The sequence below is a fragment of the Oncorhynchus clarkii genome, chromosome 20 (assembly GCF_045791955.1).
Source record: "Oncorhynchus clarkii lewisi isolate Uvic-CL-2024 chromosome 20, UVic_Ocla_1.0, whole genome shotgun sequence".
Lineage (NCBI taxonomy): Eukaryota > Metazoa > Chordata > Actinopteri > Salmoniformes > Salmonidae > Oncorhynchus > Oncorhynchus clarkii.
Window position 1 is genome coordinate 31499775 of NC_092166.1, and position 21852 is coordinate 31521626.

The window sequence follows — 21852 nt, forward strand, 5'->3', positions numbered from 1 at the left end:
CATCATTCAAGACAGTTGCTTTGTGAGAAGGTGTTGAAGTTCACAGTTAGCCATTGTTATGTAAATTAAAGCCGAAAAGTACACAGGGCTGGGATTGGCCCCAAGTCTGGGCATGTCCCTCGGAGCCATGACCCAGTGAGACCCGGGTGCCGGGCCCATGTAGACGGAAACCGAAAAATCAGTATTTTGGGCGAAACACCAGGATAAATCCTAATTGGAAACTCGCCATTAGCCCACTGATTTAGCCTACCTATGAGTGATATGAGTGAATGCATACTTTTCCTCTACTTTTCCTCTTACCTAGTAAATGCAAGCACAAACAATGTCACGTTACATTAAAATACCACCCATTGTGCAATTTAATTGTTCATACATAATTACATAATACAATAAAATATAAAAAAGTATACTATTGATCAACATATACAAACTTTAAACAATTTTCAAAATACATTTCCCAACACATGAATAGAGCCTACTAACATATGTCACACACACACACACACACACACACACACGGCTACTTTATAGGGTCTATCCAAAGCAGTAGCAGCAGCAGGTGGGTTCCTTGTCTATCTTGTACTTCCCAGAGCCAGGCTGGTCTCTACACTCAGCCACAAAGGCCTTCAGCTGGGACACCAGGACTCTGTCCTTCTGGTGTTGCTGAAAATAAACAGTATGGCAGTAAACTTTCTGAACATTTACATACAGTACTATACTATTACCATGTTACATAACCACTGTATTATGTGCTGTAACATTAAATATACCAGGAAGGAGATGCAACATTATACCAGATCATTGAATTACCATCTTTTCTCATTGAACAGGCATGCAGAAGATAAACAGGGATGGTTACTTTTGAATATGTCATGCCATGTTAATTCAAAAGCTGACCTTGATGGTCTCGTATGTGTCTGTGATGAGGGCAATGAACAGACTGAGCACCATGTAAATGAAGAGAGAGAGGAAGGAGTAGAGGTAGAGCCTGCTGAACAGCCACACCATGTATCTCTTCTCTCTCATCTTCTGGAAAGTGGAGTACAAGTCATCACCGTTGATCAGAGAGAACAGGCACTCCGTCACCTTGTCCAAGGTCCGGAACTGGTAGAAAATCAATTGGTAACACTTTGCATTAAAGTATGCTGTGCTATAAAGGATTATAAACTTGTATTAGTTATACGTAATAAACCATTGTAACACATTGGTTCAAATTGTAGCCCTTCATATACTGGACTGACCTTATATATGTGGATTCTAAAAGTTCTTGGGCCTACATATACAGGTACCGTATACCTTTTTGGTTTTTAGTGTACCTACTTACTTTCTCATGATACGGCCCCAGAACGATCCAGCCACAGAAACAGTAGCCCAGGTAGATCAAGCCAGCGCAGCAGGAGAAGCGGATCACATTTGGAAACGCTGCCCTTAGGGCCAGAATTAGGATCTAGGAGGAACAAGGAACCTTACTCATCTATGTTTCACTATTTGAATATGTGCTGTCCTTTATGAATGCCATGTACTGTAATGTTGCTGTGGTGCTGATGGAGCATTGCTGTTAAATTGAGCTAATTTCTTATGTTAGTCCTTACGTTATATTTCTTAAAGAAACCCAGGTAGCGGATAACTCCAACCCAGACAAGCATTGTGGATGTCCCAAGCAAAATACTGCAGACATCATAGTTTGTAAGGTCCTGACAAATACAGAAATATGAATGTCATATTGGACATACAGACACATGAACAAAAGGTATGTGCTCAGGTGTAGTCACTACACCTTAGTCTGTATTCCTATTTTGAGGGCGGATCCAGCAATGGTCAGTGTATCGCTGACGATGATCAGAATATACCAGCCGTTCACAAACTCCATGCGCTCAGACCAGGACACAGTTTTACCAAAGTAGGTGTGGAAGAATGCAGTGTAATGCTGAATGAGAGAAACACACACCATAAGCAAAAACACATGAATATTAATGCTATTGTTATAGTGAGTAGGCGATCATGAGCTGGGTATGCTTCTACTTGTATATTGTATGAATGCCTGACCGTATTCATGGTATGTACAATCCTAATATTGAACCTATTACCCCTATAGAATAGTCTTCTTAACTTACAAACTGGAGCTGAGATCCTTTGTAGACTGAGCGTGTGCACAAGATGAGTGAGGTAAAGCAGGCGAGGATGACGAAGGAATCAAACAGCAAGAGGTGGTTGTTCTTCCCAGCTGCAAATTCAATCAATCAGTAAATTAGATAGTGACACTTTTTCCCCATGCATATAGGATGGAGGCTGACAGATTACTGCCACTGCAAATGGTAGGATCTCTACTGTAAATGTATGAAATATGGACTGTAGTAATGAACATGCTGAGCAACAGATTATTAAATTGTGCCTCCTTCTGGCATTGAGAGGCACAGCCCATGTTATAACTACAGTATGTTACAAATAAGGAGACGTGACAGTCTGACTCAGCTCACTAAACACTAAATCTTAACTACTGAGGTCACAAAGAATGTAGCTATTACTCAGACAAATCGTATGCTGACTGAACATTATTATTTTTTTTTTACATACTGGGATGATCTTATGATATACTTACAAGTGCTTGCAACATTCCAGTCTTTACATTCATTGATTCCAACATTATTTTCTAAGTTAATCTTTATCCTCCCACTGTTTGCACGATTGTCAAACATTATCTGCCAAAAATAAAGTCAGACAGAGACATCATTTGCTTGTGAGTTCTAGCAAGGATGACTGAATCCAGGTTTCAGCAGCTGGATTTCTACTGGTTTAAGTAACATTTTAAATGAACCATTACTAGAAAATGGAGAATTGACTAGTTATTCCATGACACAAATTAATCCGTTAACTTTGTTGACTCGCTACTGGTTGCCATTTGTCTTCTCCATTGACACAGAGGACAGCTGCATCACACTTAAAAGACTAAAAGAGCCTGAAGAAGTTGTTTCCTGAGTCATACAACCCACCACCTACAATTATACTAAAGGCATAACAGTCTGGGAGCTCGTGGTGGCGCACTGTCTGCAGGTTGATGGCTTTCAACGTGAGGAAGATGTTTACTGACAACAGCCTGAGTGAGAGACAAAGAAACATTTATGATTATAGACTACAACAAAAGAAACCTGGTATAGGGGGCCAACTGTAGTTTGACTGTTGGTCTGGTCAGTCACCTTTTAAAATCCAGAGAAAAGTTAATGTCTCTTGACAAAGTTTTATCCTCCAATGGCTCCAGAGGATATACGGAAATACATTCTGTGAGGAAAAAACAGAAAGGTCTTCATAATATACCTTAATCCAGTGGAAACCCTTGTAATGGTTGCAAGCAATTCCCAAACTTCCTGTTTCTGCAGTCACACGAATGAACTGACAATGTGATAAATACTATACACTGAGTGCACATAACATTAGGAACACCTGCTCTTTCCATGACATAGACTGATCAGGTGAATCCAGGTGAAAGCTATGATCGCTTATTGATGCCACCTGTCCAATCCACTTCAAACAGTGTAGACGAAGGGGAGGAGACAGGTTAAAAAATATTTTTAAGCCTTGAGACAATTGAGACATGTATTGTGTATGTGTGCCATTCAGAGGGTGAATGGGCAAGACAACATTTTTAAGTGCCTTTGAATGGTAGTAGATGCCAGGCGCACCAGTTTGAGGGTGTCAAGAACTGCAATGCTGCTGGGTTTTTCATGCTCAACAGTTTTACGTGTGTATCAAGAATGGTCCACCACCCAAAGGACATTCAGCCAACTTGACAACAGCTGTGGGAAACATTGGAGTCAACATGGGCCAGCAAACCTGTGGAAAACTTTCAACACCTTCTAGAGACCATGTCCTGACAAATTGAGGCTGTTCTGAGGGCATAAGAGTGTGCAACTCAAAATTAGGAAGGTGTTCCTAATTTTTTGTACACTCAGTGTAAATCTACTACAACAACAACACACAATCTGTGCACTGACAGCTGTGAGAAGCCAGAGATCTGTAAATAGGACAAACAGTCCACGGTCAGTGTTTAGTTGAGCATGTAAGCAGATATCTAACAGCTGGAATGGATTAATCTAACAAAATGACTTACATACTGTTTATTCCCAGTCAATGTGGGCACATACATTAAAACTTAACATTATTCTCCCTTATCATATTTATTTTTTAAGATACCTAAACCATGTTATTATCCTCTCTTATAGAACACTTGAGGCTATCACAAAAAAATAAATACATAATGAAATGGTGTGCTCTTGTACCTTTGTCTACATGTGGGTCTATATCAAAGGTGTCGTTGCCAGGGGAGATGCTGCCTTTCCTGAAGAACTCCTGACAAAGGGTCAGAGGGGTGTACTCGCCCTCTATCTTCTCATACGCATGGTTCCCTACCGTCAGGTTCTGCAGGTTTATAAACTGAAACAAGGAAAATATAGTGAGACATGATATACAACCGTGTTCTTGGCCAGATTTGTCACAGGTGGTGCAAATTAGGAAATTCACTAAATTTTTTGGTTGTCAACATGTTTAGGGTAGCTATAGTTTCACTATAAACAACACCGTGCTCCACTGTTTGATAAGTCTCATATGACTGTGTAAAAATGTTAGATGACACACCGGGGAATCAGCTACTGTATCCTTTAAATACTGTGCTGTAATCTACATAAGACATATCATTTACACTGGTAGCGAACAAGCAGTGAGAAAGACTGCTCTTTTTAGGCCATTTGAACTCTACATTACCCTATCGATGACGTAATAGATGTGGTCGTACACATCTGTTTTGGTGTACACTGCGTATCTGTCCACACGTTGGTCCTTATATTCTTTCAGGAAGAGGTGTTTAAACACCATCAGGTTTTCCTCTTTAAAGGTCACCATCATCTCGTTACTCAATCCAAAAGACACCAACTGAGGAAAACAAACATGTAATAGATACATACATCAATTATGCGTAACACAAAGCATTTGAGATTTTTTTTCTCATTTTATTACATTTGATTAAAGTGAATAAAATATTTGGGATTTTAGACATGGTCTTTCTAGGGACTTCCATTATTGTGTAATGCCACTTTGGCTCACAGTCATGGTTTAATGGGGAAATGGTTAAATCTATGGGTATTTCACTTCTCTAGGCGGGTATATTGTACCTATATTTTACATGACCGACAGTAGAAGCCTAAGTCTCCTCCTACACTGTATTCTACAGTAGCCTACCTGAAACGTGATGATGGCAATTTTCAGAATCTGTAACATTAGTTTCCATGGTTTCCGGCCCCTGGCTCTATATTTTTCACAGGGGTTCATAAAGAAGTACTTGAGCCTCCTCCTGAAGTCTTCCACCACTTTGGAATCACCGGGGCTCTGGCTGGAGATGGGGCACCGGGTGCAGTGGACATTTGGTCTCCTCTCCTCTGCTGGCCCCTGGGGCACAAGGGGCTCCACGTCATCCATCGGGGGAAGGAGATCCTTCTATACTGTAGACTATACTGTAGATACCACTCGATTAGTCACACACAGATTTGACATGACAGCCAAAGTCAAGGGAAGAAGTGGCAGTGGTTAAAATGAATCAGCATTCTGATTGTCATTTCAGCTGGTGTTTAGTCAAACACAGGATTTCACCATCTTGGAATTATGAACGAGTACTGGGCTACTGAAACTAATATAGAGAGAGTCAGGCAGAGTCAAACAGACATGTTTCTGAAAGTGCAGAATAATGTGATGAAAGAGAGAGAGTTCAGCCATTCCTTTCATTTTGATCTTCATCTAAACAGGTTGGACTGCATTCAATGACTTCTGTCGCTGTCACTTTTTATGCTCCCATGGGCTCCATAAATGACACTAAAACAGGATAAATTACACTGGTCTGGGACATCTACGAACACTTCTTATTTTCCATTACTCATTAACATAGGCCTACAGCAGAGCAAACACATAAACAACTTTAAAAATACCTTTCTATTGGTAATACGTAGGAAAATGTCATGTGGTCCACATAAAGTTGCTGTTCAACGACAATTGATACAGTTCTGTCTAACACAAGTGGCAAAAAAACAAAACATTTACTGTCCCAAATCACCAAATATAAATCAAGATACAACCTCGTTATTTGATCTAACTATTTAAATGTCTTCATCTTTGTCTTTGTCATCATCATCAACACTTTGCTAGGTTATTCCTACTAAAAGTTGGAACATAAATGGAACGGCGACGGTTTATAATTTACCTGTGATCCAGAGATGCACCTGCCGCGCTCTACTGAGCAGATTTAGTGCGTGAACAAGCACGGTTTTTTTTCTGTCAACATCGGATAGAACAGACACGGAGACACTCGATCACTGTGACTGTCATTCTCTCGCGTCATTCTGCGGTTTTCCTCTTTTTCCATAGTAGCGGGAAGATGTTTGGGGCAGGAATAAAAAAACATCCCCGTGCTAAAGACGGCAATAGGTCCGCAAATAAAGAACTAGAAAAGTCCCAGTGCACTACTTTTGTGGAAAAGAAGAATGTTCTAACTAAAAAATGTTATGCCCGTGCTACAGATGACTTTATTGGTCCGCTAACACAGGATTTAATTTGTATTTAATTTTAATCACCCTCAGCATCCCGCTGCTATGTGCGTGCCCCCCCTCCAAAAAAAACGAGTTCCCAAATACAGAAGGCCTACATTTACAAAAATGACTGAGTTTTGAAGTCTGACTGAAAAGCTCAAGTTTCATGCATGTAATTGCCTAATTTACTTCTCAGGATTATACAATCATAATGAAAGTTGGGCAATCAGAAAATAAGGATAGCATGTATTTCTATGAGCCATTAGATCTTTAACAAACATTAACACATTTTACCGGAAATTAGAAATGTCTCCTGTGTCTCATATTCCTTTGATTTATTTATAGTTCTAAATGATCAAGATTTTCAACCTAAAAAGTACAGACACATCAATTAGCAAAATGATTAAAATGACATAATCGTTTTGATAATAAGTAACACCATTGTACCATGACTCATTAATGCCCTATCACAATAAGAACATGTATCTTTAATAATATAAGAATACTCTAGTCAAGAGTAAAAACAAACCATTTCAATGTAGGCCTACCACATTTTGTAACTACAGTTTGTGTGCCTAAATGCATACGATGAACAACTTATTCCAGTGTTTTGTGTAAATACAGAGAAGTTGTCTTCTGATGATCTGGGATCCTTACAAGGACAAATCCCTACTGTAGCTGGCATGGTGTGGCATGTTGATGCTAGCATAGATATATCATGACAGTTAATCATGAACTCACACACCCATAATTCATAGGAAAGGAGCAGTGTTGGAGAATGACGACATACTTCGACCTTAGTCCAAGTCCAGAATAAAGTGAACCTAGTGCCTTCAGAAACTATTCATTCCACTTTACTTTTTACACATTATGTTTTGATACAGCCTGCATTTAAAATTGATTAAATTGAGATTTCTTCTGTCATTGGCATACACACAATACCCCATAATGTCAGTGTTTTCGAAATGTTTACAAATGTATTAAAAATGAAAAGATGAAATGTCTTGAGTCAATAAGTATTCAACCTCTTTATTATGGCACGCCTAAATAAATTCAGGAGTAAAAATTGCATAATAAGTTGCATGGACTCTGTGTGAAATAATAGTGCTTAACATGATTTTTGAATGACTACCTCATGACTTGAATGACTGTACCAAACACATACAATTCTCTGTAAGGTCCCTCAGTCGAGGTTGTGGGGTTCGATTCCCATGAGGGACCAGTATGACCCCCCCCCCCCCCCCCCAAAAGCAGACATTGAATATCACTTTGAGCATAATTACACTTTGTATGGTATATCAATACACCCAGTCACTACAAAGATACAGGCATCCTTCCTAACTCAGTTGCCGGAGAGGAAAGAAACTGATCAGGGGTTTCACCATGAGTTTAATGACTGTGATAGGAGAAAACTGGGGATGGATCAACATTGTAGTTACTCCACAATATTAATATAATTGACAGAATACATACATTCCAAAACATGCATCCTGTTTGCAACAAGGCACAAAAAAATGTGGCAAAGCAATTAACTTTTTGTCCAGAATACAAAGTGTTGTGTTTGGGTCAAATCCAATACAACACATTACTGAGTGCCACTCTCCAAATTTTCAAGCAGAGTGGTGGCTGCATGTTATGGGTATGCTTGTAATTGTTAAGGACTTGTTATTCGTTAAGGACAATAAACAGAATGTAGCTAAGCACAGGCAAATCCTATAGTTAAACCTGGTTACCAAGAAGACAGTGAATGTTCCTGACTGGCAGAGTTACAGTTTAGACTTAAATCTACTTGCAAATCTAGGGCAAAACTTGAAAATGTTAAGTCTAGGAAAGATCAACAACAAATTTGACAGAGCTCGAAGAATTCTGAAAACAATAATGGCCAAATGTTGCACAATCCAAGTGTGGAAAGCTCTTAGAGACTTACCCAGAAAGACTCACAGCTGTAATCACTGCCAAAGGTGCTTCTATAAAGTATTGACTCGGGGCTGTGAATAATTATGTAAATGGGATATTTCTATGTTTAATTTTCAATAAATTTGCAAAAACTGTCATTGTGGGGTATTGTGTGTAAACAGGCAAGATTTTTATTTGATTTAATATATTTTGAATTCAGGCTGTACCACAATAAGTCAAGGGGTATGAATACTTTCTGAAGGCACTGTATGTCTCAACCCAACTCTCTATGCGTAAGGAAGGGGCATTTTACGAATGAGGACTTGATAGAAGCAGAGTAAAATTCATGAGGGTACAGCTTATGATTGAGGCATCATTAGTAAGCAGTTACTTATTTCATATTGAACCCAAAACAGGTTTGTCCAGCTTTCGGGTTGACCCAGTGTATAATGTAAGGCATGGAACATACTTTACAAGTTGATATTTGTTTAAAGTAACACTCAACTAAAACCATTGATAAAACACATACACTGATACGAACAACACATTTGAAGAGTGAATGTTTGTTATGAGTAATGCTGGGAAGTAGTCCAGGGTGGGGGGGTGGGGGGGGGGTCTCATTAAGATTTTGGTGGGGGCTGAGGTGAAGGGTCCCTGTATGACATGAAAGTGGGTGTGGAGCGTGACCTCAGGGGCTGGAAGTTGACATCCCCTCCGCTGATCGCCGTGCTCCTGTGTGGTCCAGCGTCCATGTTAGATGAGGCCTCTGGCAGTAGCAGCACCTCCTGCGGCAGGGGGGGAGCCCCTGGGTCTCCAGGCCTGGGCAGTGTGGAAGAGACCTGGGATGAAGACATGCTACCCCCTCGCATGGATGACAACACGTCCTTCCCATGGCTGGAGGCAGCAGGCCGGTTGAGGAACCTTAGGGCGTCAGAGGTGGATGGGCTCCCTTCTCCGTTGTATAACATGGTGGATGCCAGGTTGGACTCATATGACAGTGTCTTGGAGAGGTCTTTATTGACCCCGGATGTGTCCTGAGTTGGCAGGAAGCTCGAGGTGGAACTGGATGCCCCTGCTGTAGAGGGCCAATGGGAGATGGTCATGATAATGGTACTAAGACAGTGAAAGACCACTGAGCTAAAGCCTATTAGCTCGGGGAGCTAACACACATCGTCAGGTCTCAGGCAAGGTTACTCGTCACTCAAGTGTGGTTCACCGAACCTCCTCTATTAAATAATAAAAATAAAAAACAACACTTGAACACACACACAACGTACCTCTGAGAGATTCTATCTTCTCGTTCTTCACCTTCTGCACTTCATCAGTGATCTTGGTAATCAGGAAGTTGAGCGTACGTCCTTGTTGGATGGACTCGATCAGGGCATCCAGCCCCCGAGGGTTCTCAGCCAGGTAGTCCAGGAGCAAGCCCGTTTTCTTGGTCTGCGTGATCCTGCAGCTGATCTCCTCTGTGTCGTCTCGCGTCAGGATCTTCCGCGAGCGCAGGTAGTCAAAATGACGGTCAGCCCGGATCTTTTCACAAAGGTACGGCCGCAGCCTCGTCAGGACCTAGACAGAGAACAGCAAGATGGAAACTGTGAGGGTGTTGAAGGATGCTTTCTCGACCATCTGTATGTTATATAGGGCCAGTATTAATTGATATATGTTTTATCAAGTGTGTGTGAACAGAGGACTGACTACTGATGGCTATACTGTAAATGCACTGAAGGACAGGTAAACATGTGAGGGAAAATAATGATTAGAGTATGGACATGCCTTTGTTAACCATTAATATGAATGGGTTATGTAGTGGCTTCCTTTTCTCTTTACCATAGCCACTGCCCTAGCCTGGAGAGGGGTTGTTTCGTATGCATACAGTCCAATTCTAAGTTTCCAAATGGCCAAAACATTCAATGAGATCCAGGGATATGGTGCAACAAAAAGGTTTATTCTTCTAATATCTAACAACAACAAAAAAGATTATCCAATCAACTTAAATCAGATATTACTTGACATGGAAAATACATAATATGACCTTTGTAATGTCTGTATGGTCAAAACACTATACCGCTCCCGCATCTAGCAAGGACTCCTTGCAAAAACTTACCACAGTACAATGAATGAGCATAATATTTCATCATATACATTCATATTTAATATATTTACACAAGTGTACATGGAGCTCTGTATGTTCTGTCTTTTATACAAATATGTCAAAATCGGCTCTAACAGGTTAGGTATAATACGAGAAGGAAGAATTTTATTTACACTATACACACATAGGCTTCTGTGAAAATGGGGTAGCCTATAGAGGGTGCGGCATAAATTGGTTACTTTCACTTCTTTATTATGCGCAATTCAACATTTTAAGTTAATAACTTTATGGTAAATAATTATTGTAAAACCAACTCACTAACAGTTGAATTGACAGTCAGACAAATAGGCCACTTACTTCCTTTTTTATATCGGCCATTTCATCTTCTGTCAGGTGAGGAACATCCATCCTACTCACCCTACCTAAGGTGTCAAATTCAAGTCTTCCGGGTACTTTACGAGATTAAAATGGCACACTAAAAATATTTAAACCAAAAGATAGGCTCCGGTACACGGATATTGTATTTTCCAGTGCGTAACTCTTGTCTAATAGCCTATAGTCTAGTTATTTGCCGATACAAAACAGAAGCTTCCAGAGCCTCGGTAAATATAAGTTTCTCATGAGTGAACCGCTGCCAATTATTACTTCCTGATTCCATGGATGAGTTTACGCAAGTCATGTATGGGCAAGTGAATGATGAGTGTTTTTTAAATATTTTTTTTTATGATGAGTGTTTTTCATTCAGTTGCGCTATACAAGTCGGCTACTATCGCATCACCACTGTTTTTTCCATTAGCGGATAAACAACATATCCCAGTGTTCAAATAATCTATTGTTATTCTCTGATTTCTTATTTTTTTGCTTGACATGGTCAAATAACTGAAGCATAGAGTGGGACCTGTTTTTCTAATTTGGCGAACAGAAACTAGAACTTATGTGAAGCTAGCCACAATAGAATTTGGAGAGAGCCGAGGCTACACAGACTCGCCTGCCCAAATTGACGACGTTGTCGCGCAGCTGAGAGTCGATTGGAGACGAATGGGTTCAGTCAGTAGTCCTGATGAGCCCTTCCTAGCTAGCTAGTTTATGCTGGCTAGCTATCAACAACAACAGCATGGCTTAGTTAAAAGTCGATGGGAGAGAGAATAGTATTGGACACCATCTGGAATCTGGACGTCATCATGCAAGGCCAATTAGCTAACTAACATAACGAAAAAAACGGTGTTAATAACCAATGCAACGTGTTGTGTTGCAACCTGGTCTCAGTACATTTCGTATTATTCTGTATGTAAATTCGATACAGGTTTGAGTATGATAGGTTACTTTTCGTATGGTATATATTAATTTGTGGATGTCCATCACTCATTTCGTATGATATGTTACAAATGACAATTCGTATTATATGTTACGACTTTTCAAAATATACAATATGTTACAGATTTGCCAAAAGTATGATATGTTACGCATTCTAACTAGGTGGCTAACGTTAGCTAGGCTAGGGGTAAGGTTAGGTTGAAGGGTTGCTGTTGGGGTTAGCTAAAAGAGTTAACCTTTTCACACGTACCAACAAAAGGGTGTGATCATTCTACAGTGCTCCCTGCAGCATATACTCAAACAGGTGTGATTAGAATGCTTATTTAGAACATCCAGTTTTGATTGACAGCATTTGAGCTGGCCACACACATTTTTCACAAACATTTTGCACAAACACAGTCCTTATGTCCTGAATGTGACCAGTGTATTTTTGGAATCAATGTTCAGACATTCACAGAAGTAGCAACAGCATAACACAATTCTCATCCAAACCGGAAAATGTAGGCTACATTTGTCCTAGTGTGTAATGGCTAGCTAGTTAACGGGGTGCGCACTAATAGCGTTTCAATCGGTGATGTCACTTGCTCTGAGACCTTAAAGTAGTTGTTTCCCTTGCTCTGCAAGGGCCACGGCTTTTGTGGAGCAATGGGTAACGATGCTTCGAGGGTGACTGTTGTCTATGTGTGCAGAGGGTCCCTGGTTTGAGGCGAGGAGAGGGACGGAAGCTATACTGTTACATTGCAATAAGCATTCTAATCACACCGGTTTGAGTGTAGCCGCAGGGACCACTGTAGAATGATCACACCCATTTGTTGGTACGTGTGAAAAGGTTAACTCCCCTTTTGACCTCTTCATTCTAACATCTTTGGTCTGACAGATGTTTACGTGACACCCAGAATGCATTGTATAATGTCAACAAAGATGGCGCCACACATGGCTGGCAAATAGCTTAGCATTAGCTCATTGTAATCAGTACAACCTTCAAAAAAATATTTTACACACATCATAGGTGTCCATTACAGTCTATGCAATAATCAGAATGCATTATTTGACACCAGTACTTAAAAACATGTTAATAAAACTGTAAATACATTATGCTCCATACACACATACATATGCTACAATAGAAACAACAACACGATATACAGAAAATAAGGCACTTACTTTGATAGGAACGCAATGAGATTCGAACTGGCAACATTTGGGTTGCTAGACATTCAAGTTATATGTCACCCCTACCAACCACCATCTTTTAGTTCTTGCCTTAAGTAACCATCTGTCTTCAGTAACCATACCACATGTAACATATCTACTAATGAGTGTCCTGGAGATATCTTTACTACGTTACGTCTAGTAAGACCAGGCTGGTATATTGGGTTGCTCATCTTTAGCCAGGCTAGATGTTTCTAGCCACGACCAGGAACTAACTAGCTGGGGATTTCTGGAAATGTAAATAGTTTGTATGTATGCTTGTTCTTTGTGACTATTCCTCTTTTGTTTGTTGATATTTGTTTGTTAATCATAAAAATACATTTGATTAAAAAAGGAGAAAGGAAAAAAAAGGAGGCTGGGGAAGGCTCATTATCAAGACTGACTGAACCGAATCCATTCGTCCCCAGTCAACTCTCGCTGTGCGACATAAATCATCAATTTTGGGCACAGGCGTGCCCACATAGCGTCCACCTGGAATGTGGAATAAAAAATCTAAATAAAAGCCCCTAATTGAAAGCGATGCAAATGGTAACAAATAGTGGAATCATGCCATATATGCATTAGATCATGCTAAACACGGTTGGAATGTTGTTATATAAATTCAATTAAACACAATTATTAGTTAATTTGTAGAAATCAGTTGAAATCGCACTGTGGATGTATTAGACTTCAGAATTGCATTCACTGTACGGTCTTACCTATGGATTGTGGATCAATGAAATGGGGTATCAGTATACTCATTGACACCCACAGAACACAACTGTGAAGAGTTTACACAAATATTAGCGTAGTAGTTCTTATTGCGGCACTTTGACTGTGGGATATTACTTCCCCAGTCAGCCTATTGTGCATATTGACATTGATATTTATATGATACAGGGTGAGACCCAGATGCAGACACGGGAGGCAGATGGTTTGTCTCTGATATGTATTACAATCCAAGGGGCAGGCAAGAGGCAGGTCGGGGACAGGCAAAAGATAATAAACCAGGTCAGAGTCCAGGAGGTACAGAGTGGCAGGCAGGCTCGAGGTCAGGGCAGTCAGAATGGTCAGGCAGGCGGGCTCAGAGTCAGGGCAAGCAAGGGTCAAAACGGGAGGACTAGAAAAACGGAGACATGGAAAAAACAGGAGCACAGAACACACGCTGATTGACTTGACAAGACGAACTGGCAACAGACAAACAGAGAACACATTAATAAATACCCCGGGGCTAATGGGGAAAACAGGTGACACCTGGAGATGGGTGGAGACAATCACAAAGACAGGTGAAACAGATCAGGGTGTGACAATATTACTCTGTACCGCTTTATCTATGGATTGTGGATCAATGAAATGGGGTATCAATGACACACACAGAACACAACTGTGAAGAGATTACACAAATATTAGCATCATAGCTCATATTGCGGGACTGAAACCACTGTGAAATGAGACATTAAGCGTACCAATCAACTTACTATGTGTATTGGACATTCACATTGCACTGTACAGCCTTACCTATGAATTGTGGATAAATCAAATTGGGTATCAGTCTTCTCAGTGACACCCACAGAACACAACAGTGAAGATTACACACATATTAGCATCATGGCTCATATTGTGGGACTTTGACTAGCATTACTCTACTATTTGTAGCCATTTGCATAACTTTTGATATGTGACTTTTAATTTGAAGACAAACAGCAAATTCCACTATTGTGGCTAGCTTCACATAGGTGAATCTAGAAGCCATGAGTAACTTGGTCAAGAAGAATGGCACCAATTGGCCTATACAGTGGGGCAAAAAAGTATTTAGTCAGCCACCAATTGTGCAAGTTCTCCCACTTAAAAAGATGAGACAGGCCTGTAATTTTCATCATAGGTACACTTCAACTATGACAGACAAAATTAGAAAAAAAATCCAGAAAATCACATTGTAGGATTTTTAATGAATTTATTTGCAAATTATGGTGGAAAATAAGTATTTGGTCAATAACAAAAATTTATCTCAATACTTTGTTATATACCCTTTGTTGGCAATGACAGAGGTCAAACGTTTTCTGTAAGTCTTCACAAGGTTTTCACACACTGTTGCTGGTATTTTGGCCCATTCCTCCATGCAGATCTCCTCTAGAGCAGTGATGTTTTGGGGCTGTTGCTGGGCAACACAGACTTTCAACTCCCTCCAAAGATTTTCTATGGGGTTGAGATCTGGAGACTGGCTAGGCCACTCCAGGACCTTGAAATGCTTCTTACGAAGCCACTCCTTCGTTGCCCGGGCGGTGTGTTTGGGATCATTGCCACTCTCATCTTTTTAAGTGGGAGAACTTGCACAATTGGTGGCTGACTAAATACTTTTTTGCCCCATTGTATGTAGCACTGTTATAAACGGTCTCACTTAAACCCTCATATCTGCTGCCCCCTTTGAACTAGAGACTTGAAACTTTGTTTGTAGGTGTCTTTCCTCATGCTGAACAAATTTGCCTCAAGAAGCCATAAGGTCTGTTAGGATTGATTTTCCTCCATCTTGGACATTTTTGAAAACCTTTGAAAACGTCTTCTCATGAACCAGTCCAAATAACACCAATTCGGTATGTAGGCATTTGGCACATCTCTTCGGGGGTGTAGGAATGGGTGGGGAGCCAGGCCCACCCAATCAGATTGAGCAAAAACCTAAACTGTATACATTATTAAAATACCCAGTACATTAGTCTTTTAATGGTGTTGAGAAACAAATGTTGCTGCATTCAAATATGGCCGGACTGTACTTATAGATGCACGTTAGCGCATATGCTTATGCTAAGAATACTTTTAAAATGTTCTTCTCATGAACCATAACTCAGATTGACTCCAATTAATTAGTCTCTAATGAATTTGACAATGATAAGTTGCTGCATTTAAAGTCGGCCACGCTACACCACTAGATGGCACCATATCACACCAGGGCTATAAGAACTGAACAGATGGTATGTAAACCTAGTGGTGGAAAATGTGTCAAATTGTCATACCTGAGTAAAAGTAAAGATACCTTAATAGAAAATGACTCAAGTAAAAGTCACCCAGTAAAATACTACTTGAGTAAAAGTCTAAAAGTATTTGCTTTTAATTATACTTAAGTGTCAAAAGTAAATGTAATTGCTAAAATATACTTAATTATCGAAAGTTAAAGTATAAATCACTTCACATTCCTTATATTAAGCAAACCAGACAGCACCATTTTCTTTTTTTAAGGATAGCCAGGGGCACACTCCAACACTCAGATATAATTTACAAACAAAGCATTTGTGTTTAGTGAGTCTGTCAGATTAGAGGCAGTAGGGAGGTCCAAGGATGTTCTCTTGAGAAGTGCGAGAATTTGACTATTTTCCTGTCCTGCTAAGCATTCGAAATGTAATGAGTACTTTTGGGTGTCAGGGAAAATGAATGGAGTAGAAAGTACATTATTTTCTTTAGGAATGTACTAAAGTAAAAGTTTTTCAAATATTAATAATAAAGTTAAGTACAGATACCCCAAAAAACTACTTAAGTAGTACTTTAAAGTATTTTTACTTAAGTATTTTACACCGGTGTAAACCTTATGTGTATGTCCTTAGAAGCTGTGTGAATATAAAGTCACCGCAACCTTAGAAGGCAGTCCCAGAACAGTTGGTGGCACTTAAGATATCATTGGCACCAGTGGCACAATAGGATACTGTAGGGCTGGCACAAAGTGCTTCTTCTTGTCAACTGTATGCAAGAAGTTCCTCTGTGTTGTCTTAGGAATTCAACATTCTCTGTTTTATCTCTCCAACCCCCATTGTGTCACCTCTGAGAAGCAGAGGTTACATCATGTAGGGTTGATATCTGATTGGAGGTTAACTTTACAGTAATACTATTGATCAACAACTCAGATTTAGAATCCAAACAACTCAGATGCTTATAAAAGGGTCTTAAGATTCATTGTTCTTTCTCTACTTTGTTCCTGAACTGCTGTGGTGAGATCTCTTTCTTTCGCTCTCCGTCCCATGGACTTTTGGGGCATGGCCTTTCAGGCTATGATTTCTCTCTTTCGCTCTCATCATGCTTAGAATAATGCTTTGTTAATGTCGGTATTGCCATGTAACTTAAGCTTTATGTCGTGCATGGGAATCCATTCATTTGACAAAGTAATTAAATAATACTTGTATTTTGAAAAATCCATTCTCAGACATTTCTTACTTGCCTATTACTTTAACTCAATAGTGTTCTTGCATCTTTCTAAATCATCTTTATGAAGTCAGATAAATATTTTAATAGGCTAATTTACTTGTCTTATTATGAGTCGCATGTGACGTGTTTATAATATCATAGAGTATACACTGTATATACACATGTCAAATATTACTGCCCACTACAATACTATAGCAATAACTATTGATCAAGTGGACTTTGTCTCGTGCAAATGAATGTTAGATTTAAACGATGCAGACGGACAGTGTGAAATATCATGATTACTATATCTGTTTAATCACATAATGTTGCCCTTATTGTAGAAACTGGAAATCCTGCTGCTTGCGCAGTCAGCGTATTGCAGCTGTGAGAGTGTATTGAAGTATTTTAGAACACTAATGTGAACTGTACCAACTGAGATTTAAATCGTTTACAAAAAACACATTTTGATCAAATAAAGTCCCAGAATTCAAAGATGACCGTAACAAACCAATACACTAATTGTCACGACTCCCACCGAAGGTGGCTCCCCTTCACGTTCGGGTGGCGCTCGGTGATCGTCGTCACCGGCCTACTAGCTGCCACTGATTTGTTTCCTCCCCCTCCTTGTCTGTTTATTAGTGACACCTGTTATCAATTAGGTTATTAGTTGGGCTTTATTAGCCAGCCGGCCCGCCTGCTGGTTGTGCGGGATTGTTTCATGTGTACTCGTTGTACACGCATGTATGTCACGGTTGTTCGTGAGCTGTTTTTTTGATACTGTTTAGTTCCCCTGTGTTTTGGGGTATTTGTTTTGAGTGGCGTCTGTTTTCACCTGGTCGGTGTATAACGAAATCGCCTACTCTGAACTCTCTGTCTCCTGCGTCTGACTCCTTCCTCCATTACACCCCGGGCATTACACTAATGCTGAAAATATTTCACAAATCTTAACATAAACGTTTGTCAAATTGACCCGAGAATTGGTATATAAACTCAGTACATTAAGTAATGACTTTAAGATTGATTACCTGTTGCAATGCGAAGATGCATGCAAACCAACCTACAGCATTAGACTACACTTCACTAGCATCATCCTTGTGGCATTGCGAGATAAACATGGTCATGTTTTCACTGCACATAACGGAAGATACTGTAGTTCCTACGTGATAGAGTGCTTGCTTTGTTATCCAACTGATTGTGTCTGTGCTGTCATCCTGTCAACCCCTTTCATTGCTACTTGTAACTATATTTTCATTGTCATATTTTTTACAAAACATTTTTAAAATACAGGATTACTTTATATGTAGGCTATGGGATGGGGCTATAACAGTAAATAATAGGCTATCATTCTGAGCTACAGTTAACTGCCAAAATAACAAAACACTTGAGTAAATGAGGGATACTAATATATATATAGTATATATTAGTATATAGTATATACTAGTATATATACTAGTATATGTGTGCCATTCAGAAGGTGAATGGAGTCAAAATGGGCCAGCATCCCTGTGGAACGCTTTCGACACCTTGTAAAGTCCATGCCCCGACGAATTGAGGCTGTTTTGAGGGGGAAATGGGTTGCAGCTCAGTATTAGGAATGTGTTCTTAATGTTTGTATAGTCAGTGTATATTAGTACTGGTATCTTTACTGTAGAGTAGTCTGCTGCACCTTGACATGACCAGGCAATATTGCAGTCATCACGTCACCATTATACTTCTACTTATGTAATGCATATTCATGTGTAATACATGCATAATTCATTAAGTCTTAGTAAATGTGTACTTGATAAATGTATATTTACTCCTGTTGGATTCAGTTGCTGAGAGGGTGTCTGCCTTTATTACTGTTGATGTAGTTAGGATGACACAGAGTGCCTGAGGTCTAATATCAAAAAGGCTGCTCTACATGTTATGAGGAGATTATACATTTTCTGAGGCTGTCCTAGGGCTATGAGAACACGTCTAGGCTAAGTATATTTGTAATTTGCCTTGGCAACCTGAAAACACATGTCATGTTGAATAAGGAGTCGTGTAGAAGAGATCATTTGTGTTCAAGTATCCATAACAGTACATAACGAAAAAGTGATATAATTGTTTACTATAGGTCCCACGAAGAGTGGGTAAGGTACAGCTCTGACCAGGTTAAAGTAAGCCAACAAGAGCAAGTATTGGCGGAGGACGGTGAGGTTTCCTCTACTCTTATTGACAGTTTAACCGCTTTGCATGAGAAGGCAAACACAGCATTCCAGAAGGCAGAAAATACATTCAAAATTGGTACAACTTCTGCCTTCTCAGTTTTCAGCTTAATCATGATATTACAGGACTCCTCTGAAGACTGATTGCTTCCCTGAAGTTATTGTTGCTATGCTTGTTGTGTCATACTGTGCCCTGAAATGTAAAAATGGTGTTGTTTTAGGAGGAGTGCAAGGGCGACTTGAGTTATTGCACACACGCATTTCACAGAGTAGGTGTTCCCTAATGGAAATATGGAAATACATGCTAGGACGTGCCAATAGCCTCACGCTAGCTCGTGCTTTGCTCTGACCAGCTCCTTGCTTGTTCTGCATGCTAGGATTAGTTTGCTCCCATTGGAAACAACAGACCATGGTCTATCTTGGGTTAGTTATAAAAAATTATTTGGTTGAGCCATTCCTATAGTGAAAATGAATGGGGAAAAGAATAGTGGTTTGGGATAAAAGCTGATTTTGATTTATTTTAATGAACCTTTATTTAAACTCTGAAAATAAGGTCTGAGGTTAACACAGGCTTAGGAGATCTTATACATTTTTGTTCTATGACATATCAGTCAGTTAACATGACCTTTATGAATTATGGAGCCTTTATATGCTTTGTGAGGTTAGCCGATGAAGATTATCTCATAGAACAAAACGTATAAGATCTCCTAAGCCTGTGTTTACCAGAAACCTTATTTTTTGCGTTTTATAGAAAAACCATACAAAAACTCAATTAATTTCCCCATAGGCTTTGCCCAATGAACCATGGCGGAGTTAGTGTACAAAGGGACGCCATTACTATTGATCTCTATTGCTTCAAGTAGGCCTATAGATAATCTGCCATTTAAAAAATGAAACAATTCAAATAATTAAACATGATGTAGAAAGTTAAGCGACGTTGCCATAGACCTAATATGTTGACCTTTTAGGTTATTGGTTAGGCTACATTGAAATGCGTGAGCTTTTAGATATAAGCCTAATATATATGAAAATTGAAGCGGCTCAGATGTAGCCTAATGGCTTAATTATAGGTAGGTCTATTGATTGTGCATACAGTGCCTTCAGAAAGTATTCACACCCCTTTACTTTTTCCAAATGCTGTTGTGTTACAGCCTGCATTTAAAATGGATTAAAGAGAATTGTATTGTCACTGGCCTACACACAATACCCCATAATGTCAAAGTGGAATTATGTTTTTAGAAATGTTTACAAAGCTGAAATGTCTTTGAGTCAATACGTATTCAACCCAATAAAACTTGAAACTTAAAACTCTAGGTACAATAAAGGCCTGTACAGTAAGTCCCAGATGCTTAGGTATGATAATGTGTTCCTCCATGACATGACAGCAGTAGACTTTACAGACCAGTCCTTGTAGGAACAGTCCAGGCAATGGTTATAAAACATGAACAAAATCAACTCCCTCGAAACACAGCTAGTTCTCTTCTCCGTGTTAGGAAACAGCCAAAAGACCGGACTGTATTGTGATTAGCAGCATGTGCTTAGCAGCAGGTCATACAGTGTTTAATGCCGAGTCAGCAACGGGGAATGCCAGACGAACACTATGTTCCTGTTCTGAGTGCCCATGGCATGCAGCAAAAGGAAAGGGACCCAAAATGAGGAAAACAAATGTATAGAAATTGTGTAAGAACTGGATTTGCAATCACATCTTGAAAATGTACGCAAGGCCACTACAGACATTCCTGTGTACCTCATAAAACCTGTCAGTCAGACCCATAAAAACATACAGTATGTTCAAACCACCTTCTCACTAGATGTGCTACTGTACAACATGAATAAATCATGTGCATTTTGATAGGATACTAAACGGTCTACCAATTACACAGTGAATATCCTAAAAGAAAATGGAATTGATAGACTTCAATCCTGTTTACGAAACACACAACACAGAAAAATGACGGTCACACAGAGACTGTGTGTGTGTGTGTGTGTGGGGGGGGGGGGGTTACTGGTACAATATTAATGTAAATTTAAACAGTTTATACCACATGTATGTAGGTTCACACTAAATTAAATGATAATACATGCATACATACAGAGAAATGATCATATTGATCACACAGGATTTTGTAATTATACCTATGTTATGTAGAGAAATGAAAAACAAAACATGTCTCAGTCTAATACCCACGCATCCTCCCCCCACCCGGAAACCACGTTTTCCACCCCTCCCCAACCCACCTAGCAACACGGGTTTGTTGTCAGTCCCCACCCCCCCCCACATCACTATCTACCCACCTGGCCCCCACACCCTCTACCTCCTAAACAGCCAAGGTTTCTTATCAACCGAGGATACTTTTACATCCACCCTCCTGCCCCCCTGTCCTGGCGACTAGAGAAAACCCTCCTCATACAACCCCTTCCCTGTGGGCAA

At 39.8% G+C, this 21852-nt stretch overlaps 2 protein-coding genes across 2 annotated transcripts; both read right to left on the bottom strand.

Annotated features, from left to right (window-relative positions):
- Positions 1-534: 534 nt before the first annotated feature.
- LOC139377385 (mucolipin TRP cation channel 3a) lies at positions 535-5334 on the bottom strand. Its single transcript, XM_071120414.1, has 12 exons — positions 5230-5334; positions 4756-4923; positions 4275-4428; positions 3195-3276; positions 2998-3094; positions 2600-2699; positions 2115-2224; positions 1778-1927; positions 1593-1694; positions 1325-1447; positions 898-1104; positions 535-663 (listed from the first exon to the last, which is right to left on the bottom strand). The coding sequence occupies exons 1-12, from the start codon at positions 5317-5319 to the stop codon at positions 535-537; spliced, it is 1512 nt and encodes a 503-aa protein (XP_070976515.1). The 5' UTR covers positions 5320-5334.
- A 2245-nt stretch (positions 5335-7579) lies between these two features.
- Positions 7580-11216, bottom strand: LOC139377386 (B-cell lymphoma/leukemia 10-like). Its single transcript, XM_071120415.1, has 3 exons — positions 10912-11216; positions 9740-10028; positions 7580-9537 (listed from the first exon to the last, which is right to left on the bottom strand). The coding sequence occupies exons 1-3, from the start codon at positions 10960-10962 to the stop codon at positions 9083-9085; spliced, it is 795 nt and encodes a 264-aa protein (XP_070976516.1). The 5' UTR covers positions 10963-11216; the 3' UTR covers positions 7580-9082.
- Positions 11217-21852: the final 10636 nt, after the last annotated feature.